This window comes from Eptesicus fuscus, chromosome 17 (genome assembly GCF_027574615.1).
Source record: "Eptesicus fuscus isolate TK198812 chromosome 17, DD_ASM_mEF_20220401, whole genome shotgun sequence".
Lineage (NCBI taxonomy): Eukaryota > Metazoa > Chordata > Mammalia > Chiroptera > Vespertilionidae > Eptesicus > Eptesicus fuscus.
This window is the reverse complement of record NC_072489.1, coordinates 53,894,129-53,913,839: the sequence shown is the minus strand read 5'-3', so window position 1 is coordinate 53,913,839 and position 19,711 is coordinate 53,894,129. Positions and strand designations below refer to the sequence as shown.

The 19,711-nt window shown below is 45.5% G+C and overlaps 1 protein-coding gene across 1 annotated transcript in view; it reads left to right on the top strand.

Annotated features, from left to right (window-relative positions):
• SHTN1 (shootin 1) overlaps nt 1-17,154 on the top strand; it is a 90,326-nt gene extending 73,172 nt beyond the window's left edge. The window contains exons 16-18 of the mRNA XM_054729016.1: nt 2,768-2,951; nt 15,379-15,616; nt 16,404-17,154. Of these exons, the coding sequence (XP_054584991.1) occupies nt 2,768-2,951; nt 15,379-15,601 (407 nt within the window). The 3' untranslated portion in view covers nt 15,602-15,616; nt 16,404-17,154. The remainder of the gene's footprint in view (nt 1-2,767; nt 2,952-15,378; nt 15,617-16,403) is intronic.
• The last annotated feature ends 2,557 nt before the right edge of the window (nt 17,155-19,711 follow it).

Genomic DNA, 19,711 nt, shown 5'->3' with positions numbered 1-19,711 from the left:
TTTTACAAGCATTTAGCAGTCTCCATATGAATCATTCATTTTGTGGCTTAATCCGTGCTGTGACTTTTCCAGCATTTCTTCCTTCGAGCACTCAGGTAGCCACCGTTGATTGGTGGGACTTTTCGGATGACATTTTCACACTCTGCCATTTACGTTTTGTATTTTGCCACTGACCTTTTGGTCCTCCAGAAACATTCTTCACCTCGCTCATGAACTTGGTCGAACATGAAGCACTCACTACTTCAGAGTTAGTTTTCAGTGGGAGGCGCCAGGAAGTATTTTCATTTTAGTCACTTTGGAAATTTGAATATTTGAAAATTTGGAGGAAGGTAGGAACATGTTTTATAGGCATGGCGAGACTCTTATTTAATTGGTTATTTCCACCCATATACAAATATTCAGTGTATAATTTGAGGGAAGGTAGAATAAGATATGTACACATACTGAGGGGAGTGACTTGTAATTGAGCAAAAATCTTTTGAACTCCCTAGTAGCCAAAGGGGGAGGGGGAGGGGGGGAGAGGAAAGAAACAAGCCTACAAACTCTATAATCTAGTAAAAGAAATACTTTTTAAAAAAAAGATGGTACAGATGTTATCCTAGCATCAAACTGGAAGAAGTATTTACCCTGTAAATCTTTTAATAAAGATCATGAAACAACAAGGAAAAATTCCAGGACAGAGAGGGGTGGGTTAGGAAGCTACATCAGCCCAGCTGCATGGTGGGAGCAAGTTCCAGAGGATGAGTTTGATAGGTGTGTGCCTCAGGTACGCATAATCTCTGGGATTTTTTCCTTCTACACACAGAAGCTAAAGGAAAGCTAAATGTGAGGTCCCAAAGCGGAGAAAGGAGGCATCCCAAGAGAAGCAGAGGTAGCCTGAGGTTTGCAGAACTCAGATCCCAAGGGCCAATGAAGCGCCTTTGACTTTAGAATTTTTCTTTGGAAAAAAAAAAAAAAGGTGTTTTTTGTTTTTTTTTAAATTGATTTCAGAGAGAGGAAGTGAGAGGAAGAGAGAGATAGAAACATCGAGTAGAGAGAAACATTGACCGACTGCCTCCTGCACACCCCCTACTGGGGATGGAGCCCCAACCCGGGCATGTGCCTGGACCGGGAATAAAACTGTGACCCCCTGGTTCATAGGTCGATGCTCAACCATGCTGGCTGGGCCTAGGATTTTTCTTTTGACCCTGATACTCCCTTGTCTTACCTATGACCCAACAAACTTATGACCCAACACACTGACATTTCAAAGAGCAGTGACTGCCTCTTGGGAAACACTGGGCAGCTTAAACACGATGCAGTAATAATAATAATAATAATAATAATCTTACACATTAAGCATTTGTCTTTATTCCTTTTTGTAGGAAAAATAAGAGCTCTGGCTCAGCTCACCCACTCTCCCTCCTTTTTAATTGGCTTCAGCCGCAGAACAAGCCGCAGGCGTTGGTGCATTCAGAAACAGATCTTGCTTTCCGACAAGGACAGATTGTTTAAAGCTGTCAGTGCTGCAGCCAACAATTATCCCAGGGCAGAATAGAGCTGCTCGGAAGCGGTTCTCGAATTCAGCTTCACATTTATATTTTCAAGAACTTTCTGGATCTTTCTGCCCTTCCCCCTTTGCTCCCACATCCCCATGCAACATGGGGCTTAACACAGGTGGGGGGGGGGGGAAGGCCTTTTCAACCAGAATATTCAGTATCTCGAATCTCTTTGTTTACAAAGGATTCCTTTTGCAGTTTCAAGAAAAAAAACACAAAAATCATACTAGAATCTTGCTTTGAAAATAAACTGCCTAGGACAGTATCTTTCAAACTAAAGACAGGAAATAAGTCATGATGGAGCGTAGCTTCGGTGCCCAGAATTTTTAGGTTGATACGCCAAAAATTTCCGTAACAAGCCCGGTGAGAGTGTTTTTCATCCTGTCCCAAAGAGCAGAAAAGCGTAAAAGCTAACCAGCCAAACTCTTTGCCACTTAATTTTTATAATCCCGTGTCTGTATAGGAACAGGAAATAAGTCCACTTACTTCTCAATCACATTAAAATGAAAATGTTCATAAAAGCTGTTGGATGCTCAAGAAGCCTTCCATGGGCCTCTGAGAAAGGTCCTTTTGACATCGGTCCACTTGGTGTTTAACACGCAGAGCTGAGTTTGGGGAGGAATTAACTCTTGAGAGGCCACAGGGTTCAAATTCAAGGAGGGCTGCCAGAAAGCCATACTCTGAGAAGAAAAGAGTTTTCGCAGGGGCGGTATTTATTGATTTATTTTTATATATAATATATATATGTTTTATTGATTTTTTACAGAGAGGAAGGGAGAGGGATAGAGAGCTAGAAACATCGATGAGAGAGAAACATCGACCAGCTGCCTCCTGCACACCCCACACTGGGGATGTGCCCGCAAACAATGTATATGCCCTTGACCAGAACCAAACTTGGGAACTTTTCAGTCCGCAGACCGACGCTCTATCCACTGAGCCAAACTGGTTTCGGCCTATTTTTAAGGACTCTGGTCAGTGAGGGAACCATGGCCTGGGGTTCTGTGGTTTCTCTAAGGCCTGTGCACAGTTGCTCAGCGTGGTCCCGGGGCGTTGACGAGTGCCACAAAGCAGAGCAGATTTCTCATAGAACCATTTTTGCCTGCTCTGGAAACCTTAACCAAACTTGGCCTTTTCACTTCCTGAGGGCTTTGCAGCTAATCTGTTCTCAGTGCCATATTAATCAACATCGCACAGAATGATTAAACTGGAGGTATGTGTTTGGTTTTAAGGTCCAACCGGGATATTAGCCACCTCAGAGTCCAAATCCATGCCGGTGTTGGGTTCTGTATCCAGTGTAGCAAAAACAGCCTTGAACAAGAAAACTCTGGAGGCAGAATTCAACAGCCCAACACCTGAGCCAGGTGAAGGGCCGTGTAAATTGGAAGGAAGCGCAAGTCCCAAGGTTACATTTCAGTAAGTAACGCTGCTCTTTACTACCTCCCGTGCAGAACCGTCTGTGATAACTAACTCGTGTGTTGCTTTGCTTTCTTTCTCTTTAGAGAGCCAGTACCTGCTCTTCTTCCGCTCTGCTCTTTAAGAGCCAATAGGCTCCTAGTTTAGAGGTCTTATTCTTATCCAAAGCAGAACCTGTGAAGAGAATTCCTGCCCCTAAACTGGTTTGCTAATCAGGTTCCTCACAGAGGGGTGAGCGGGGTGATCATTACTCAGCATCCAAAGACACTGAGTCATTCTTTCAAGGTTGAATGCCTCCATCATCCCTCTTCATGGTTCACGAAGAGCTGAAGAAGATGCTAGATCTTGCAGAAGAACTCGGTCTTCCAACGTCCTTTGAAGGGTACCTTTTCACAGCCTCATTTTCTGGTGCTCACATAAAGATGTGCCTTAATGTTTCTCTACCCCGAGGATGAAAACATACCCTGTCAACAGTTATCTGTATAGAGTTGCTTGACAGGGACACTCCCTCGCCGAGTTAATCCTGCCATGGACTGAGTTTCGGGCGGATCTGGTGGCGCATCGGTTTGTTTTGTAACAGTGGCAGGCTCTTTTTGAAATTAGTCTAGTTTTGCTTTCCTTCTCTTGCCAGGATGTCAGGGGGTTTGTCACTTGAAGAAAAGGAAGAGGTGAGACAAATCAGATCCGCCGATTGTAATTATAATCACGGTTCATTAAACCTCCGATTTCCTGCTCCATCAGGAGAGAGCGAGCCCTTTTTGTGCCTCTACCTGTCTTAGTTTAAAAGGTGAAGCCTGGACAAATGAACTTGAAATTCAATTTAGGTCTCTTTTTGCCAATTGGTATTTTCTTCCATTCTTGCATTTCTCATTGGTACTATTAACCTCCCCCCCCAGCCCCCACACCCCAGCCTCTCTTGTGGAATGAATGGCCTTCTTTGCCGATTTACAGTTTTATCTAATTTCATTGTGTTGCGGAGTACATTTTCTCCTGCAGTCATGCGTTGCCTTTCTTTTGACTGCAGTCATTTGAACGGCTCTAAGAAAGATGATCTATATGCATTCTTCATCTTTCCTGTTAAATTCGTTTAACACCTAATTTGACATCAGCACTCCGGCTACATTTGAACCGGTATCCAGACACAAAAGCAATTTGGCTGAGACAAGTTCGTTTCTGAGAAATGCTTCAGTGTGTGTGTGTGTGTATAGATTTTTTTTTTCCCTTTACCATTTTACACAGATAATCTTAATCAGAAAATACTGCGACTCCTTCTTCCTTTTGTCTGCCTTTTATTCTCCAAAAGTAAGTGGAAATTACATTCCCAAGAAAGGAAATGAAATAATTGCAGGCCCAAGGTCTGCAAAACGTGTCGAATTGACAGTGAAAAGGATCCGCGTGTTGACAGACACAGTTGTTAGATGCCATAAAGGCCTATGTGACGCTCAATTTATTTCTCATCTTGCTTGTTCAATGACTGCTCAAGAGACACATTTCAATTTAATTTATCTACTTAAAGCGCTAATACAAACACTCGGTACTGCTGTATTAACTTTTAAACTTCGCACCCGAATGCTTGATTATTCAGTTCTTGACGTTCTTTAGCTGAAATAACGAATGCCATGTATTTCTATAGAAGGAAGTCATTTAGCACAGAAGAGCGCCTTTCTGAAAAATCAGGTTCAGTACAATTAGACTCTCCAAAGGAACCCAAGTATTTTGTGTATGCACGTGGTAATCATTCACTTCCCAGACGGGCACACTTCATTCATGTTTAAACCCAGCTCTGTAATGAGGACAAGAACTTGGACTTAATGTAGTTACAGATCAGCTTTACAAGTGAAAATTCCTGTGATTGGTCAGGATTCCTGGAAACTAGTCTCACTGCCAGGAAGGAGAAGGGTTCTTTGCAGGACTCTTTCTGGCTTCCTGTGACTTGCTAACTTCACTCCCTTATGCAAACCACAAGGTAGAGGCAAACCGCGCTGTCTTACCTCAGATCATAGACCTGAATTGTCAAAGCACTTGGAAGCCGGATCAGCAGTCAAAAGTGAGATGTTTCCCTGGCTTTTCAAGACCAGCTTTGCACTCCAGTAATTGCATCTCTTTGTTGGTCTGTGGAGAGGCCGCCACAGTGTTTCAGGTGAGTGGCACTGTCGGCTCTTGACAGGGAATCAAGGTCAAGGGAGGAGATTGATGACAGTAAACTGGAGCACTCACACACACACCGTTCCCTTCCACTCGCTCCCTCCCCTCCTCCTTCCACTTTGGCCTCTCTGGCCAGGTATCCATCCACCCTTGCCCTTTGCTTTTGCTGTCCCCTCTGCCCAGAGCGCCCTTTCCACAGCAGCTGCGTGACCTACTATCTCATCTCCATCATTTCTTTGCTCAAGGTCACCTTTTCAATGAGGCCTACCCTGACCAGCCTATTTAAAATTATAACTCATCTTCCTCTAAACTTTGATTCCTCCTTAACCTCCTTTTCCCCCACAATAGTTATCTTCTAATCCACTATGCGCTTTATATGTTATATTTAATGCTTATTTTCTCTCTTTCCCTGTTCAAACGTAAGCTCCATGAGGGTAGGAAATTTTTTGTCTGTTTTGTTCTCAGGTGTATCTCAAACACCTGGAAAAATTCCTGCCTTGTGGTAGGCTCTCAGGAAATACTTGTTGAATAAGTGAACAAATGAGTACATTTTAGTATCAACAAAATAGTAGAGTATCGATTAAAGTACTCAGTTAACCAGCAGTCCCCCATTATTCAACACTTACACATATTCATAAGCCAAATATTAGAGATTTTTGTTGTTTGGTTGGCTTATCTGGTCTTTTAAACATATTTTAAGTGCCCAGGAGTCATTTACCTCCAGCTCAGTCTTGCATACCTTCTGCATCTTTGCACTTACACAAGATAAAGTTATCAGTGACCGTCAGTTATAGAAGATTCAGGTATGCTCACTTGATTAGCCCTTGGTAGGCAAGAAAGTTTTCTAATCTAAGAAAGGTTGTAAAGTAAGAGTAGAACCAAAGATATTTTCTGCATAAGAACTTCACTTAACCAGAAAATTAAATAACATCAGCTATTCCTTAAAACTTTTTTATTTTAATAAATTCTTAAAATCAACCTATGTTGTGTGTTCCAAATAATTGAGTAACTCCTGCCTGGTAAATTGTAGAGCTAGAGATACGTGCAGTATATGGATCTATTTCCTAGGGACTTGTGAGAAGGCAAGACATACTGTTAGTACTTAATTGCAAAGATTAAAATTAACATTTTTGTCACCAGCCTAAGCAAGGTGTTTTATTGTTGCATCCACTTTCTGCTGTACCTTTTTGAGATAGCTCCATCTTTATATATTTTGATTTCAGAGAGGAAGGGAAAGGGAGAAGGAGATAGAAACATCAATGATGAGAGAGAATCACCGATCGGCTGCCTCCTGCACGTCCCCTCCTGGGGATCGAGCCCACAGCCCGGGCATATGCCCTTCACTGGAATTGAACCCAGGACCCTTAAGTCCATAGGCCAATGCTCTATCCACTGAACCAAACCAGCTAGGGCAAGATAGCTCCATCTTTGATCCAGTTTGAGCTCAGTGTCCTTGGGTCATCATGTTTTGGGACATCTCTGTTATAACAGAAGTAGGACAAGAGGCCTTCAGGGTGGAGAAAGAGGAGAGCAGGTCTTAACAGAGCTTTGCATCACAATCAGGCAGAGGTCCAAGAGTATCTTGTATTCTTGCCACCTTGCTTTTTCATCTCAACATCTAGATGTGGCCCTACTCGTCCGTACTGAGCTTCATTCATCCATGTTCTCTTTCTCTACTGATGACTTTCAGGAAGGTGAATATCCTCCTGATAGTTACAACTAAATAAGCAGTCAACCTCAAAGATGGTTTTTCATTTCATCTAGTTACAGTACCTCCATAAAAGTTTGCTCCAAAGGCGAGAATCTGTTTGAAAGTGAACTCGGGTTGCATTGTACTTGGTATGATTTGAGTGATTCCATAACTGTGTCCTCACCGCTTGGTCATTCTCGAAGATGCTTTTAAGCCTCAGTTGCCAGAGACTCTTCTAGTTAACACTTCTCTAGTTCATCGTGCTGCTCTTTAATCCCAGATCTCCCCCAAACTCTAAGCTTTATCAAGCTCTTTTAAATTTCCTTTTTAACCACCACATAGGCAGCTACCTTGCCTTTTTTGTTTGGGAAGCCAAAGCAGGTCGCATTGTGCCCTGGAAGAATTTAAGAAACAAAAACTCATGTAGCAATTATAGAAGTTCAGTAAAAAAAAATTTTATTTCCAATGAAACCATTTTAATTTGCATTTAATTTCTAGCTCTGGTATCTCTAAATACATGTGACTTTTGGCCCTACGCAGATTTGTTTTTGTAAGAGTTCATCTTGTTTGAGCCATTAACTGAACACCAAGGGTTGTTGATAAAAGATAAATTTTAGATGTCTCTTGGTTAGTGTGATAAGTCAAACATTTCTGTGAAGGCAAAAACGAAATTGCCTTTCAAAGGGTTTTGAATTAAAAGTAAGATTGGTTTGATCGTTGTTTAACCTCTAACTGATCTCTTCAGCTTTGTTTCATTATCTCCAGGGTGAAGTAATATAGAAACATGAAATTGAGAAGCCCTGCTCTTTTGGATTGGAGCTAGAGAATCTGAGCCTTTGAAATATGTCACCAAAGAGCAATTGAGACTCCTAACTTACTTTTAGGGAAACTTGGCTTAAAGTCTTCTCTCAAATAGTGGTCTCCGCTAAGGAATTAATTTAGTTGGCCATGCAACTGTTCCTTAAGAGAAGTTTGGTTCAGTAAATGGAAACTAGAAGGGTTCTTTTAGCCCCTGAGGTGGAAAGGGCGAGTTTTCTTTCCTTATTCCCACCTCCACCCGTTCCTCATCTCCGCCCTTCTCTTCTCCCCTTTTGTGCATGTGGGTGAAGGTGGGTGTGCTGAGCACGGTGTCGGGGGAGAATGGAGGGCCCCTTCCCTGTGCTTAGTAGACATTTGTTTTCTGAGAAGAGACTACTAGCTGGCAGAATGGACAGCATGGAAGTTACTGCTTAATCTGATGCTCTTACACAATTAAAGGATTTTGTCTGCTCTCAGCTGTAATCTTAGTACCGCCGAATTGTGGCCAGACGCTGCAGGAAACGGCTCTGCGCGGCGACGCTCAGCCACAAAGCTGCTCCCCGAGCGCCTGCCCACGGGCCATTAACTTTTAACAACAAAATTAGCGGACAACTGGATGTTCTGGAAGTCGAGATCCCCTCACTTACTCTTTTTTTCCTGCCTCCCCCACTCCCCCCAGGAGTTACCCTGTGGATTGGCCGGAAGATCCGCTGGGCAGTTTTGTCTCACACGTGTTCTGAGCTGCTGTACAGACAGCAGCTTCTTCCAGGTTAATTGTGGAGACTCTGTTACCCTCCTGTTCAAATTCTGCTGAGTAAATCTCACAGTGACTGTTAACAGTGCTGCTGAGTGATTCTCAGTTCTCCCAAAGAATTAATTGCCGTCTAGCATTTGCCTCCAGTTGCTGCAAATACCTGTGATGTTAAGGGACTTAGCATAAAAGACATCCCTTCTGCATAGAGAACCAGATTGCTTTTGGTGCTTTGTACGTTTTTAGAAAAACATCTTTCAGGAGTCTCTGTAGTGTTTGTATTTCCTTTTATTTGTGTATGTAATTTCTTCAAATAGAAGCAGCCGACTAAAGCGTAAATGCCATTTCATATGTAAGGCCAAATTGGCCTAACTTCTGAAACCTGCTAGGCCCATTTCATCTGAAATCTGCTTTGTCATACGACTATATGAAAAGAAGCACACAGAATTCTTTGTGACTTCCCATCTTTAAAAGAGAATTTAAAGTATATGATACGGTAAATTTAAAGAGGAATCTTCACAAATTTAAAAATATTGTTCTGGAAATCTAGAATTGAAATGGCCAGTGCTTAGGTGCATATGCGGTAATTTTGTGGAAGACATGAAGTCTCTTAAAATATCGCTTAAATAACATTCCCTTTTAATAGTCGGGATCTTTCCTGGTCACTTCAAATGGTGCAAAATTACAAAAAGCTTTGAAGGTAGCCCCCCAAAAGTGTGAGACATTTCAGAACGTTGGACCTAAAATTAATCTTAGTTCCTGCTTTATCCGTGTTGGTTTTGTTGGCCAGAACGATCCGGTTCCCTGAGCCGCTGTGTTCAGTGTACCTGGGGACATGTAAGTGCCCACGGTCCGCCTTCCACTAGAGGAGTCAGGAGCCGGGGCCAGGCTTCAGGCTTCATGGCGGGCCCCGGCCTGCGAGGCCGCCCTGCTAGAGACGCCTGCACCAAAGAGCAAAACCAACGCCAGGAGGCAGTACACGGATCCCACCCTATGACGCCTGATGCCCAAGCACAAGTCGGGTGCCCTTTTAGAAAGCAGCCACGTTTTCTCAGCTGCAGGGGGCGTGGACGGGGTGTTGGGTGGGGGGACGTGAGGGGCACTTGCTGATAAAAGGGAAGACCTGACTCCAAACCGCACCTGTGCCAGAAGATTCAGAACAATCGCGAAGGGTCCTGCCAAAGCTGAACTTCACGAAGGACGCGACTCTTCATAAGCGAGGAACACGCAGCGTTCTAATTTTTCAAAAGCACATCATTGTTTGCATTCAATGAAATTCCTTTCAGAATCAACTTTCCACGTCCCAATTATGTTCAACAAATTCTAGCTAACATTTCGGCTGCAATTCCAATTAACTAATGCCCCAAAGAGCCCTAATCGGCACGGTTCGGAGCTCAATTGAGTGCAATCAAAGCTCATGAAATGAAGGGGGAAATGCTTATTTCATGCAAATGCTACATATCGCGCAGGCTTAATTTTACTGATAATATAAAGGTGGGACATTTTGAACATTACAGTGAATGAAACTTTTAAAGCGGCGAGAGTTATTTTATAAAATGCTCCCCCTGAAAAGCTGATTGCCAAACAGTTCTAAAAATGGCTCGCGGCATAAATGCCAAGTTCATTTCTATTTCACTTCTGAGGTAACTATCTTTCAAATCGCAACAGCCGGACTATTTAACACAATCTGGGGAATCAAAGTCTAGTTCCTCCCCGGCCTCCCAGTGGGACGTCTGCATTAGTCGGTGGCAGCCATCCAACAAATGACGCACAGCCGGACGGTCTGAACTCTGCTTCATTTACAAGGAAAACGGATAAAGCCGCAATCATATTTACCACCTTCAAGGACAGAAAAAACGGCGAGATTTAAATCTGTCTTTATAAAGTAGTTTCCTGGGGAAACTCCAGAGAGGACGTCAGTTTCCTAAGTCCCCCTTGTGTAAAAATAAGAAGTCTTACCTCCCCCCACCCCTAACCCCTCCCACGTTACAACGGCGGAGAAGGCCTGTGGCATTGCTCTCGTTCCTTCCCGGCACCTGCTTTTCTGGAGATTTTAATACACTTGTCCACAATTTCCCCAAATAGACTTTTTAAAAAATATATATTTTATTGATTTCTTACAGAGAGGAAGGAGAGAGATAGAGAGCTAGAAACATTGATGAGAGAGAAACATCGGTCAGCTACCTCCTGCACACTGCCTACTGGGGATGTGCCCACAACCAAGGTACATGCCCTTGACGGGAATCGAACCTGGGACCCTTGAGTCTGCAGGCCGAGGCTCTATCCCAGTGGTTCTCAACCTTTCTAATGCCGCGACCCTTTAATACAGTTCCTCATGTTGTGGTGACCCCCAACCATAAAATTATTTTCGTTGCTACTTCCTAACTGTAATTTTGCTACTGTTATGAATCGTAATGTAAATATCTGTTTTCCGATGGTCTTAGGCGACCCTGCTAGCGGTTCGAGACCCACAGGTTGAGAACTGCTGCTGTAGAGCCTAAGCCCATTGGAAAACACAGATATTTACATTACGATTCATTAACAGTAGCAAAATTACAGTTATGAAGTAGCAACGAAAATAATTTTATGGTTGGGGGTCACCACAACATGAGGAACTGTATTAAAGGGTCGCGGCATTAGAAAGGTTGAGAACCACTGCTCTATCCACTGAGCCAAACCGGTTAGGGCTCCCCAAATAGACTTTTAAACATAAAATGACACTTCCTCTATTACTACCAATTCTAATACTTTTAACTGTCACGCAGGTGGAACAGAACCCGTTTCTTTTAGCTTGGTGTACTTTTTAAAACCCCATTTCAGCTCAGAGAACAAATTAGTTTGTCCATTCGGGTCAGCTTCCGTGTGAGGGAAAAAGAGCTGCAACTTTAAATGATGAAAAGTAAGTGTTAGACGAGAGAACGCTGCCAAGCTTGGAAGCCCGACATCAGCTCTGGACGGGCAGCTGCCCTCCCGCTGAACAGGAAGTCCTCGCAGGTGACAGTGGCTGGCACAGGCTGTGTCCACACTGAGCAGTATTTGCAGTTGTGCCTGGCATCCGGCTTTGTAGGGTGGCATTGATTGGTATATTGTCTCCTAGCTTTTGTTTTGCTTTTTGTCTTGAAATAGCCCTTGAGCAAATGATCTAAAATGACCCGTGAAAATATCTATTGGAGTGGATCATAAATGACTCACTGGCATGTTGTGGTGAGGGAAAAAAAAAAAAAAAAAACCCAGCAAGAAATCAAGATTCCACAATTTCAGTCCCGTTGTCTGCTGTTAACAAGTGGTTTGCCCTTGGACAGATCACTTCACTGCCTTCTTTGGTGTCTTCATTTGACAAGTGAAAAGGAATCCGGGATCCCTGTCAGCTCCGGCATCCCATGCTTTCAGTCTTGCTTTCTCTCACCTGTAACATTCAAGTTGGCTTGGCGATCTTGCGGGATACAGGAGGCCTCCCGTTCCTTTCGTGAGGACTGACTTTGAACTCCTCACGTGTGGTCATCGCCCTGAGCCGGGGAATGCAAGTAGGCAAGTGGAACAGAATAATAACAGTATCTTGCAGTTCCTGTTGGGTGGTTGCATTGGAGGGCCTGGGATCTTCACCTGGGGGAGCAGCTCCGGTTTACCCCTTTGGAAGCCGCCTGGAGAGTTGCCGAGAGCACGAGCCTGGGTCCTGGGAACCATCACTGACGGGGCTCTCTCGCGCTTCCCGTGAGGTGGGGATGGGGCTGGAGTGCAGCCTAGGGGGCCCTGGGCAGCTCCCCGGGGGGAACCAGGAAAGGACCCGATGGCAAACGAGGAGGAACTACGAGTCACACCCCCACATACAAAACCCACATGGACAGCGTGAAGGGATGGACGTTATGTTTACATAGCTGAAAGATGCCACTGCAAACGGGGATTCGGGAAGACATCCTTCAGCATGCCAGAGTTGGCCTGCGGCGTCCTCCTTTCCCTAGGAGAAGGTGCCCTGGGTAAACAGCGTGGTGCCGGGGGAAGCAGGAACCTGGAGACGGAGCCCCTGGTTCTCACTCTGGCTCTGCTGCTGCTCAGCTTCATGATTTAGAGCAGGCTCTTCCCCTCTGCAAACGTCATTTTCCTCATCTGTCCAAGGGCAGGTGGGGCTAGATGACCCCCATCGTCCGTGCTAGTCTTAACCCGCTGGGATTCCAGGCAGTGCCCATTAACCTGGAGAAACTTGTTCCTCTGACTCGCGGTGCATAGATTCAGCGAAATCGCCCACTATGCCTAGTCCAGTGCTAATCAGCAAAGGCGTCCTCCAACTGCAGCCTTCAGGTGGTTGAATGATAAGATGACTCTGCAGTTGAGAGGCCTCCTTCAAGGAAGAGGACCAATTCTGTGGACCAAGACAATTTCAGGACGCTTCAGCCTGACAGTACAGGTTTCCGAGTTTTCAGTTCCATCGACATCCGTTTGTTGCTGCCGTTAAGCCCTGGGAGCACTTCCTGGAAGTATTCGGCCTCCAACCGATGAAGAAGGCTCGTTTAGGACGTGTTCACCGCCCCTTCACCCGCAGGCACACCTGGGCACGAGACCCTCCATACTCCTGCACAAGTGGTAAAGGTCAGTATGGGCTGATGCTCACCTGGAATGAGATGGACACCCCTGTGCATGCCTAGAGCCGGCTGGCTGGCTTACCTGCAGTGAGCTCAAACCCAGGGAGGTGGCGCCAGCCTGGTGAGCTGCAGGCTTTGTGGCTTTGTAGCAACCTAGCTAGGCTGGAACTTCATTTCCCAGAATGCCCTTGCCCTTTTGCTTCTAGGCCAGGGAGGCCACAAGAGAAACTTGCATGAGATCGTGAAGGCCAAAGTGACATGGGAGTCTTGCTTTGAACGCTCTGACGGTCCACGCTGTCCCAGGTCACGCATGTTGTCGCCTCGCTGGCATGTGGCAGCAGCTGGGCCCGGTGCATGTGCGTTTCCCTGAGGAAGGGCCCCCGGCTTATCCTGCAGGTGGTCTGCATCATGAGGACTAGAGATTGTGAGAGCCACGGGCCGTGCTGTCTTCCGTCTCTTGCACTTTTCATCCATCTTTCTTTTCAGTGGCCAGAACTGCTGACTTCCTGCCCAGCATCTGATGCAGAGGCAGCCAACTGAAATAGACCACTGCCGGAGGTCTATCCCCTGCAATAAATCCCTCATATCATCATTGTGGCTGTGCTTCTCTGGCCATATCCCAATAGGTACAGTCTTACAGGTGTCAGCCGGGCTCAGAGAAAGTCAAACCGGCTACCCCTGCGGAAACTGTCCCATTCTGATTCCCAAAGTATAGTAACAGACATCTTGGAAAGTGGATCCTGGGCCGAGGTCGATGAGAGGTGTCTTGGTGTTTCTAATGGCAAGGGCATTGCCAGATGGAGGCAAAAATAAAGGGACTGGTCCTCAGGATAGCCTAGCTTTTCTCTCCTGACCCTCTTTGCTTTTACCACCTCCGAGGAAGACAGAGTTCCGCATGAATCACTTACTCATGATGAGCATGTCACGCAGTATAACCGGATAGCCAGATGGAGTGGTTTTCAAGATCTGGATAAATCTCATAGCCCTGGTCAGACAGTGATAAAACCGTGGTCATTGGGTTGAGGATTCTTGGACCGGGGGCTGGACCCTGCAGACTCTTTTCTCTCAATAACTGATCATTTGTTCTGTTGTTTTGGTGTGTGAGAGAGACCTGCAGACCTACTCACACCGAAGCCTTGGTGTCTGCCCGTTCATCATGAGCCTTTCCCGCACAGGTAATGGGCATTGGCTCATTCGCTTACCCCACAGATGGGTCTGCGCCAGGTGCTAGCTAGGGTACACCTGCGAACAAAGCTGAAGAGTTCCTGTTTCGGGGATGCTTACCTGGTATTTGAAGAGACAGACATTAAACAACAAATTTGTACAGTATTTGATTATAACTGCGGTAAAGCCAACGGGAGGCAGTACTGAGTAGTAATAGAGTATCTAACCGGCAGATCTGACCTGCTCCAGGAGTCAGAAATAGTAGAAATCAACTCCAGGTAAGGGGCTGGTAGAAGAGTGGGCAGAGCCTGGCCAACAGGTAGGGCAGCCATGTCCTGCTCTCCAGAGGTGGGCAGGCGTGTGCTGGCTCATGGTTAGCATCCTGGCGCTTGCCAAGAAGACCAGATGAGTCGGAATAGCCCCTGCCCTGTTGACTACACGCCCCTCAACCTTCAGGCACCAGGTCAGCTGCCCAGGACCTTCAGGCAGTGGCTTCTGACCACGACTTCTCAGAGGAGGAGGTGCCCACTCCCTAATTGCCCGACACGTGGCAAGAGCGTTTCAGGACACCCCTTTCCACGGGGAGGTGTCACCCATCAGCTTGAGAAGCCTCGTTTCTTGTGTCAGAGGAGCAGAGGAACGCCTCTGGAAGAGAAGCTAACTGCGTGTGCCATCCAAGAAGAGATTTCTCAGGAAACATGGTTCTCCTTTTTCGAAAAGGTTATGGTCACAGCATTTTAGCCTGCTCCCCGGCTTCTCCCACCTGCCCTACTTCCTCCCGTCGCCCCCATTTCTGAGCAGAGCTCTCCCGGTGTCTCAGCTGCCCCTCAGTGATGCGGAGATGTACCTCCCTCCTCCACGCAGTCTCCCCGGAGCTAATCTGCAGCCACATGTGCCAGGGACGCAGGCAGGGGGGTAACCGGCTCGTTGAAGGCGGGGCAGGAGTCTGGCTCAGGCAGTGGGGGGGTCTGCCACCCCCTGAGCTTTGCACTTCCTGAGGAGAGCGTGTAATTCAGCAGGTAGGCGCGTTTGGCTTTTTAACACCTCCGCCGTTAATTGCTCTGACTTTTTCCCCCGCCTCCTTTCTTCTGGCTTTGTGCTCCTAAATCTGTAACCCAATAGCTTCATTCCTGTAAATGGCTGGCACCTCCAAGACCACTTTACGCATGTTGCTTAGACTTAGAATGTCTTGGGGTGTTTTTGTGGTTTTTTTTTTTGTTCGTCTGAATCCAGGAGTAGGAAAGACAAATCTTTCTCTCTCTGCTTTTAATTTTTGTTGTTGTTGAACTCTTCATCCCCTAGGCCTCCCAGTGACCCTGGATGGAGGCGACAGTACCTTGGCAGTGAAAAGCAAGCCGAACCAGTTGTAGTTTTAGATCCTGTTTCCACACACGAACCCCAAACCAAAGACCAGGGTGCCGAACAAGATCCAACTCCACGCGAGGATGACGACGGCGAAATTAAACCAGAATACAAAGAAGACAGCGCTGAGAAAATGAGAGACGCGGACAGCTCCAGCTGCTGATCCTTGAGCCAGAAGGTGACATGCGTAGAAGTCCGTTTCGACGAGCACATGTTTAGTTCTAGAGACATTCTGTTCTTGTCCCTGGATTCAGAAAAAAAAAAAAAAAACAGGTTCTTCTCTGATGTCACTTTTGTAAGTAGTTCGCCTATCAGTATACTAGTCAGTAAGCTGTTTAGCAAAATGCACATTCTCTATGTAGTTTCTTATATTCATAGGGATAAGGTTGTTTGTTTTTTTCCTAATTACTGTATGAAATGTGACTTCTTTGAGAAGGTTACAGAAAATGCAGATGTTTCTATCCTTTTCATTAATGTACATACCACGATTTAAAGGTAACGCTGAAAGTTTGTAGGGCTGTGGATAATCGGATAAACAGAACCGAACAATTGAAGGTGATTTAAAAAAGCCCTCAAATGAGCTGCTTTTTCGGATCCAATGCTCTTTGATGGAGTAGCCGCAGTAGCGTGGGAATTGCTAGGCATACAGGTTACTTGCTAGGATGTACTGAGGTAAACTTAAAATTGAGGAGCTGGTGTCAAACCAGTGGCCCCATAATCAGTGTTAATTATGCAACTGTTACCTAGGGGATGAAAATACATGCTGATGATTGAGTCCAAAACCTCGCAAGGTCTTTGATGGGAATGCGCTGGTGGCCCGAATACAGAATCGAGGTGCAGCCCAATCCTTGAATGTAACAGAGTCTTAACATGGTAAACCCTCTGCTCTGTGCTGTGAGTTCACTATGTTTTGTCATGTACTCATGGGCACTAGTACCGTATTTCATCACAGTTCTTACGTACAGGGAAGAGACGTGACAAGCAGACAATTTCCTTTACTGCTGTTCTACATGACACAGGTTTGTTTGTTGTTTTTTGTTGTTGTTTTTGTAAGAAATTAAGTGGTAGTTAGTCTCTACAAATACAATGTTTCGGTCTACCACAGTGAATAAATAGAAATGTAATCAGGGATTAAAAAACACACGTATGCAGCTTTTCAAGGTTGATTGTTTCAAAATTGGTGTTTATTTAAAATAAGTGGTCATGTACTTGAATGCATTTTTTTTTACGACAGTGATTCAGTAATGGTAATTTTGCTATTAAAGGAAGTGAAAGGTTTCGTTTTGTTAGCAGAGCTCAGCATGTAGCTGTCAGGTGTTGCTCACCTAAGGGCAAGAGAAAATGATAGTAATAATTGCAGTAGTTGTATTGTACTTGATTTTTGCACGTGTGCTAAGCATAGGCTTGAAGAGGGAGGCAGGCAGGGACGCGTCCCTCCTCGATTTGGGCACAATGATCTTCCTGTAGGTTCTTGACTGTTTCCGTGTTCTTCCAGGGACGACTTTTACAGTTACTTAGCAGTTGACTCCTGGGAAATGGAAGTGTGATGTTTTCCACTGTAACGCTCTCTCACTGGATGCTGCTGCTGTGTCATATGCTCACTGCTAACTGCATCCGTGCACCTAACCACGTTCTGTTCTGCTGTGATTTGAGCTCTCCTCACCCCACTTATTAAAAAGCACCCACAGGTTCCCACTGAAGGTCATTTGTGGTTATTGACATGTTTGGTTCAGTCCCCCACATCGGACATTCTTTAAAAAGGAAATTACGGAAGCGCTGACAACGTCCGTAATTTTTAAAAACCCACAGAGTGGTGTATTCTGAGGACTTCATTCCCTGTTGCTTCGTGCTGTCCTCCCTCCTGTGTCGGTCATCAGCCCACTGGGGTGTGTCATCCACATTCAGGACCAGGAGGATGTGAGCTCCGTTCCCTGGTTCATCACACACGTGACAGAAGGGCGCGGTTACGGAAGCAGCCTCGTTTCCAGGGTCGGAAGTGACTATGTGGTGGGATGCATTAGGCCAGGCAGCTGCCAGGAACTGCTATTTTGACTCTTCTTGCCTTTTCTTTTCTTTTTTTTCCATCCTCACCCAAGGATATTTTTCCATTGATTTTCAGAGAGAGGGGAAGAGAGAGGGAAACACACAGATTGGTTGCCTCCTGCATGCGCCCCGACCAGGGCCCAGGCTAGCGAGGAGCCTGCAACTGAGGTATGTGCCCTTGACTGGAATCGAACCCGGGACCCTTTGGTCCACAAACCAGCTAGGGCAGGAGTGTTCTTGCCTTTTGTAAGCTGCTTGCTTTCTTTCACCGTGATCACGGTCATTTAAAATTAATTTGATATAAAGATATTTGGTGTAGGATTTTAGTCACCTTTCTCTGCCTACAGTTTTTCCCTTTTCACGTCAGTTTTTAGGGAGGGTTTGCCCCTGCTGGGGTGCCGTTGTCAGCGAGCAGTTAGGTGGGGGTGGGAGACCTGGGAAGGCTGGTGCTTGTGTCTTCAAGGTGCGCTCGTAGCTCTTCGCATATAAAAGGTATAGATACCCTACATAGGCTATTGTATAATTGGAAGGGGCTGCCGTCTTTGTATTTCTGTGTGTTTTTTCTAAAGAATTATTCTTCCTTCTGTTTTAGAAATGAAAATTGTTTCTCATCTGTTACAGGGTTTTGTAACTCATGTTGATGCCCTTTTATTTTTAAAAATATATATTTATTGATTTTAGAGCGGAAGGGGGAGGGAGAGAGAGATAGAAACAAGATGAGAATCATTGATGGGGCTGCCTCCTGCACGGCCCCTACTGGGTATCAAGCCCACCACCCAGGCATGTGCCCCTGACTTGATGCACTTTCATAGCCAGAGTAAGGCAAGGGGATATTTGTGTTCTTGCTATTAAAGAAAAAGAAAATGTCTCCTCTCTTCTGACATAATAAGAATTTATTTAAATTCCTAGCACTTTTTTTATGTTTTTAGAGAGAGGAAGGGAAAGAGAAATAGAAACATTGATTGGCTGTCTCTCACACGCACCCCAACCACGAATCAAACCCGCAACTTGGGTATCTTTCCTGACCAGGAATTGAACTGGCAACCTTTTTGTGCACTGGGTAATAATGCTCACCCAACTGAGCCACACCAGCCGGGGCAATTGTAGCACGTTTGTGTCTGAGCTAGTCTCACGCCATCCCACACAGAGCGTCAGCAGTTGATTGTCCTGAGGAAATTCTGATCGTCAGGGGTCACCAGGGCTCTAACAGCCCCCTTGTTTGGTCTGGGTAAAAAGGACGGGTGTTTTGGCTCCCATGTTTCATGCATGTTTCACGCCAGTAATTCCTCCTTCCTTCCCTTCTTTGTTAACGGTAAGATGTTGGAAATGGAGTACAGGCAAAAATCATCGTTTATCTTTCCAGACAATTTTAAGGTTGTTTGTCAGGTCAGTGATAATCCATATCACAGAATCTTACAAAACAAAGTTTGGATGATATTCCTAAATGCACACTATATGTGTGTAATCACGTCAATCATGGGACAACTCTAGCTTCTATGGAACTAAGTTGGGGAGGGTGGATGGCCGTCCATCATCATCACTGACCTTGGGAGGGTCACCAAGCAGTCCCCGCTTAAGGGCTGGATGGAAGTTTCTTCTACACGCTGACCTTTCCCAATCCCTCTGTCATTTCTTAAAATGGGATATGACTAGTTTCTTTCATCTCTTTTACAGTTGGTATCTTACAGATGACATATATGCTTTATACCTACTACCTATTACATAATAAATGTAGACACAGAGAGAAAATAGAAAGAGTGCTTATCACATTAAAATTCTACCTACCCACTGGTGCCCCAGTCCTCAAGTGCGGTCAAGGTGAACGGGCTGCGCTCTGTGTTGAAATTAAAGTGCTGATCGAGTTGAGGTCATCAATCACCTCATTGGTTAACTTTATTTAACTGTTTACTTAGTTGTACATTTTCTTCTCTGGTTTCAGTCATCCAATTATAATTTGTATCATAGTTCCAGGGCATGCTCTTCCATGATCTTCCATGTTTCATGCATGTGTGTATGCACACCCATGTACATGTGCAAAGGCTATGTGAACACCCAGTCTGTTCCTCCTGCCTTTAAGATGGACTTTCCCTCCAGTTTCTCACAGCCCCCTGTTTGCTGTAAGCAGCAGGAGAGGCGGTAGCCACCACAGCCTGGACGCTCTTCTTCCGGCATGGAGAGAGACCCCGCTCCTCCTGCCCGGGCTCTGGGAGACTCGGCCCCGGAACCGACC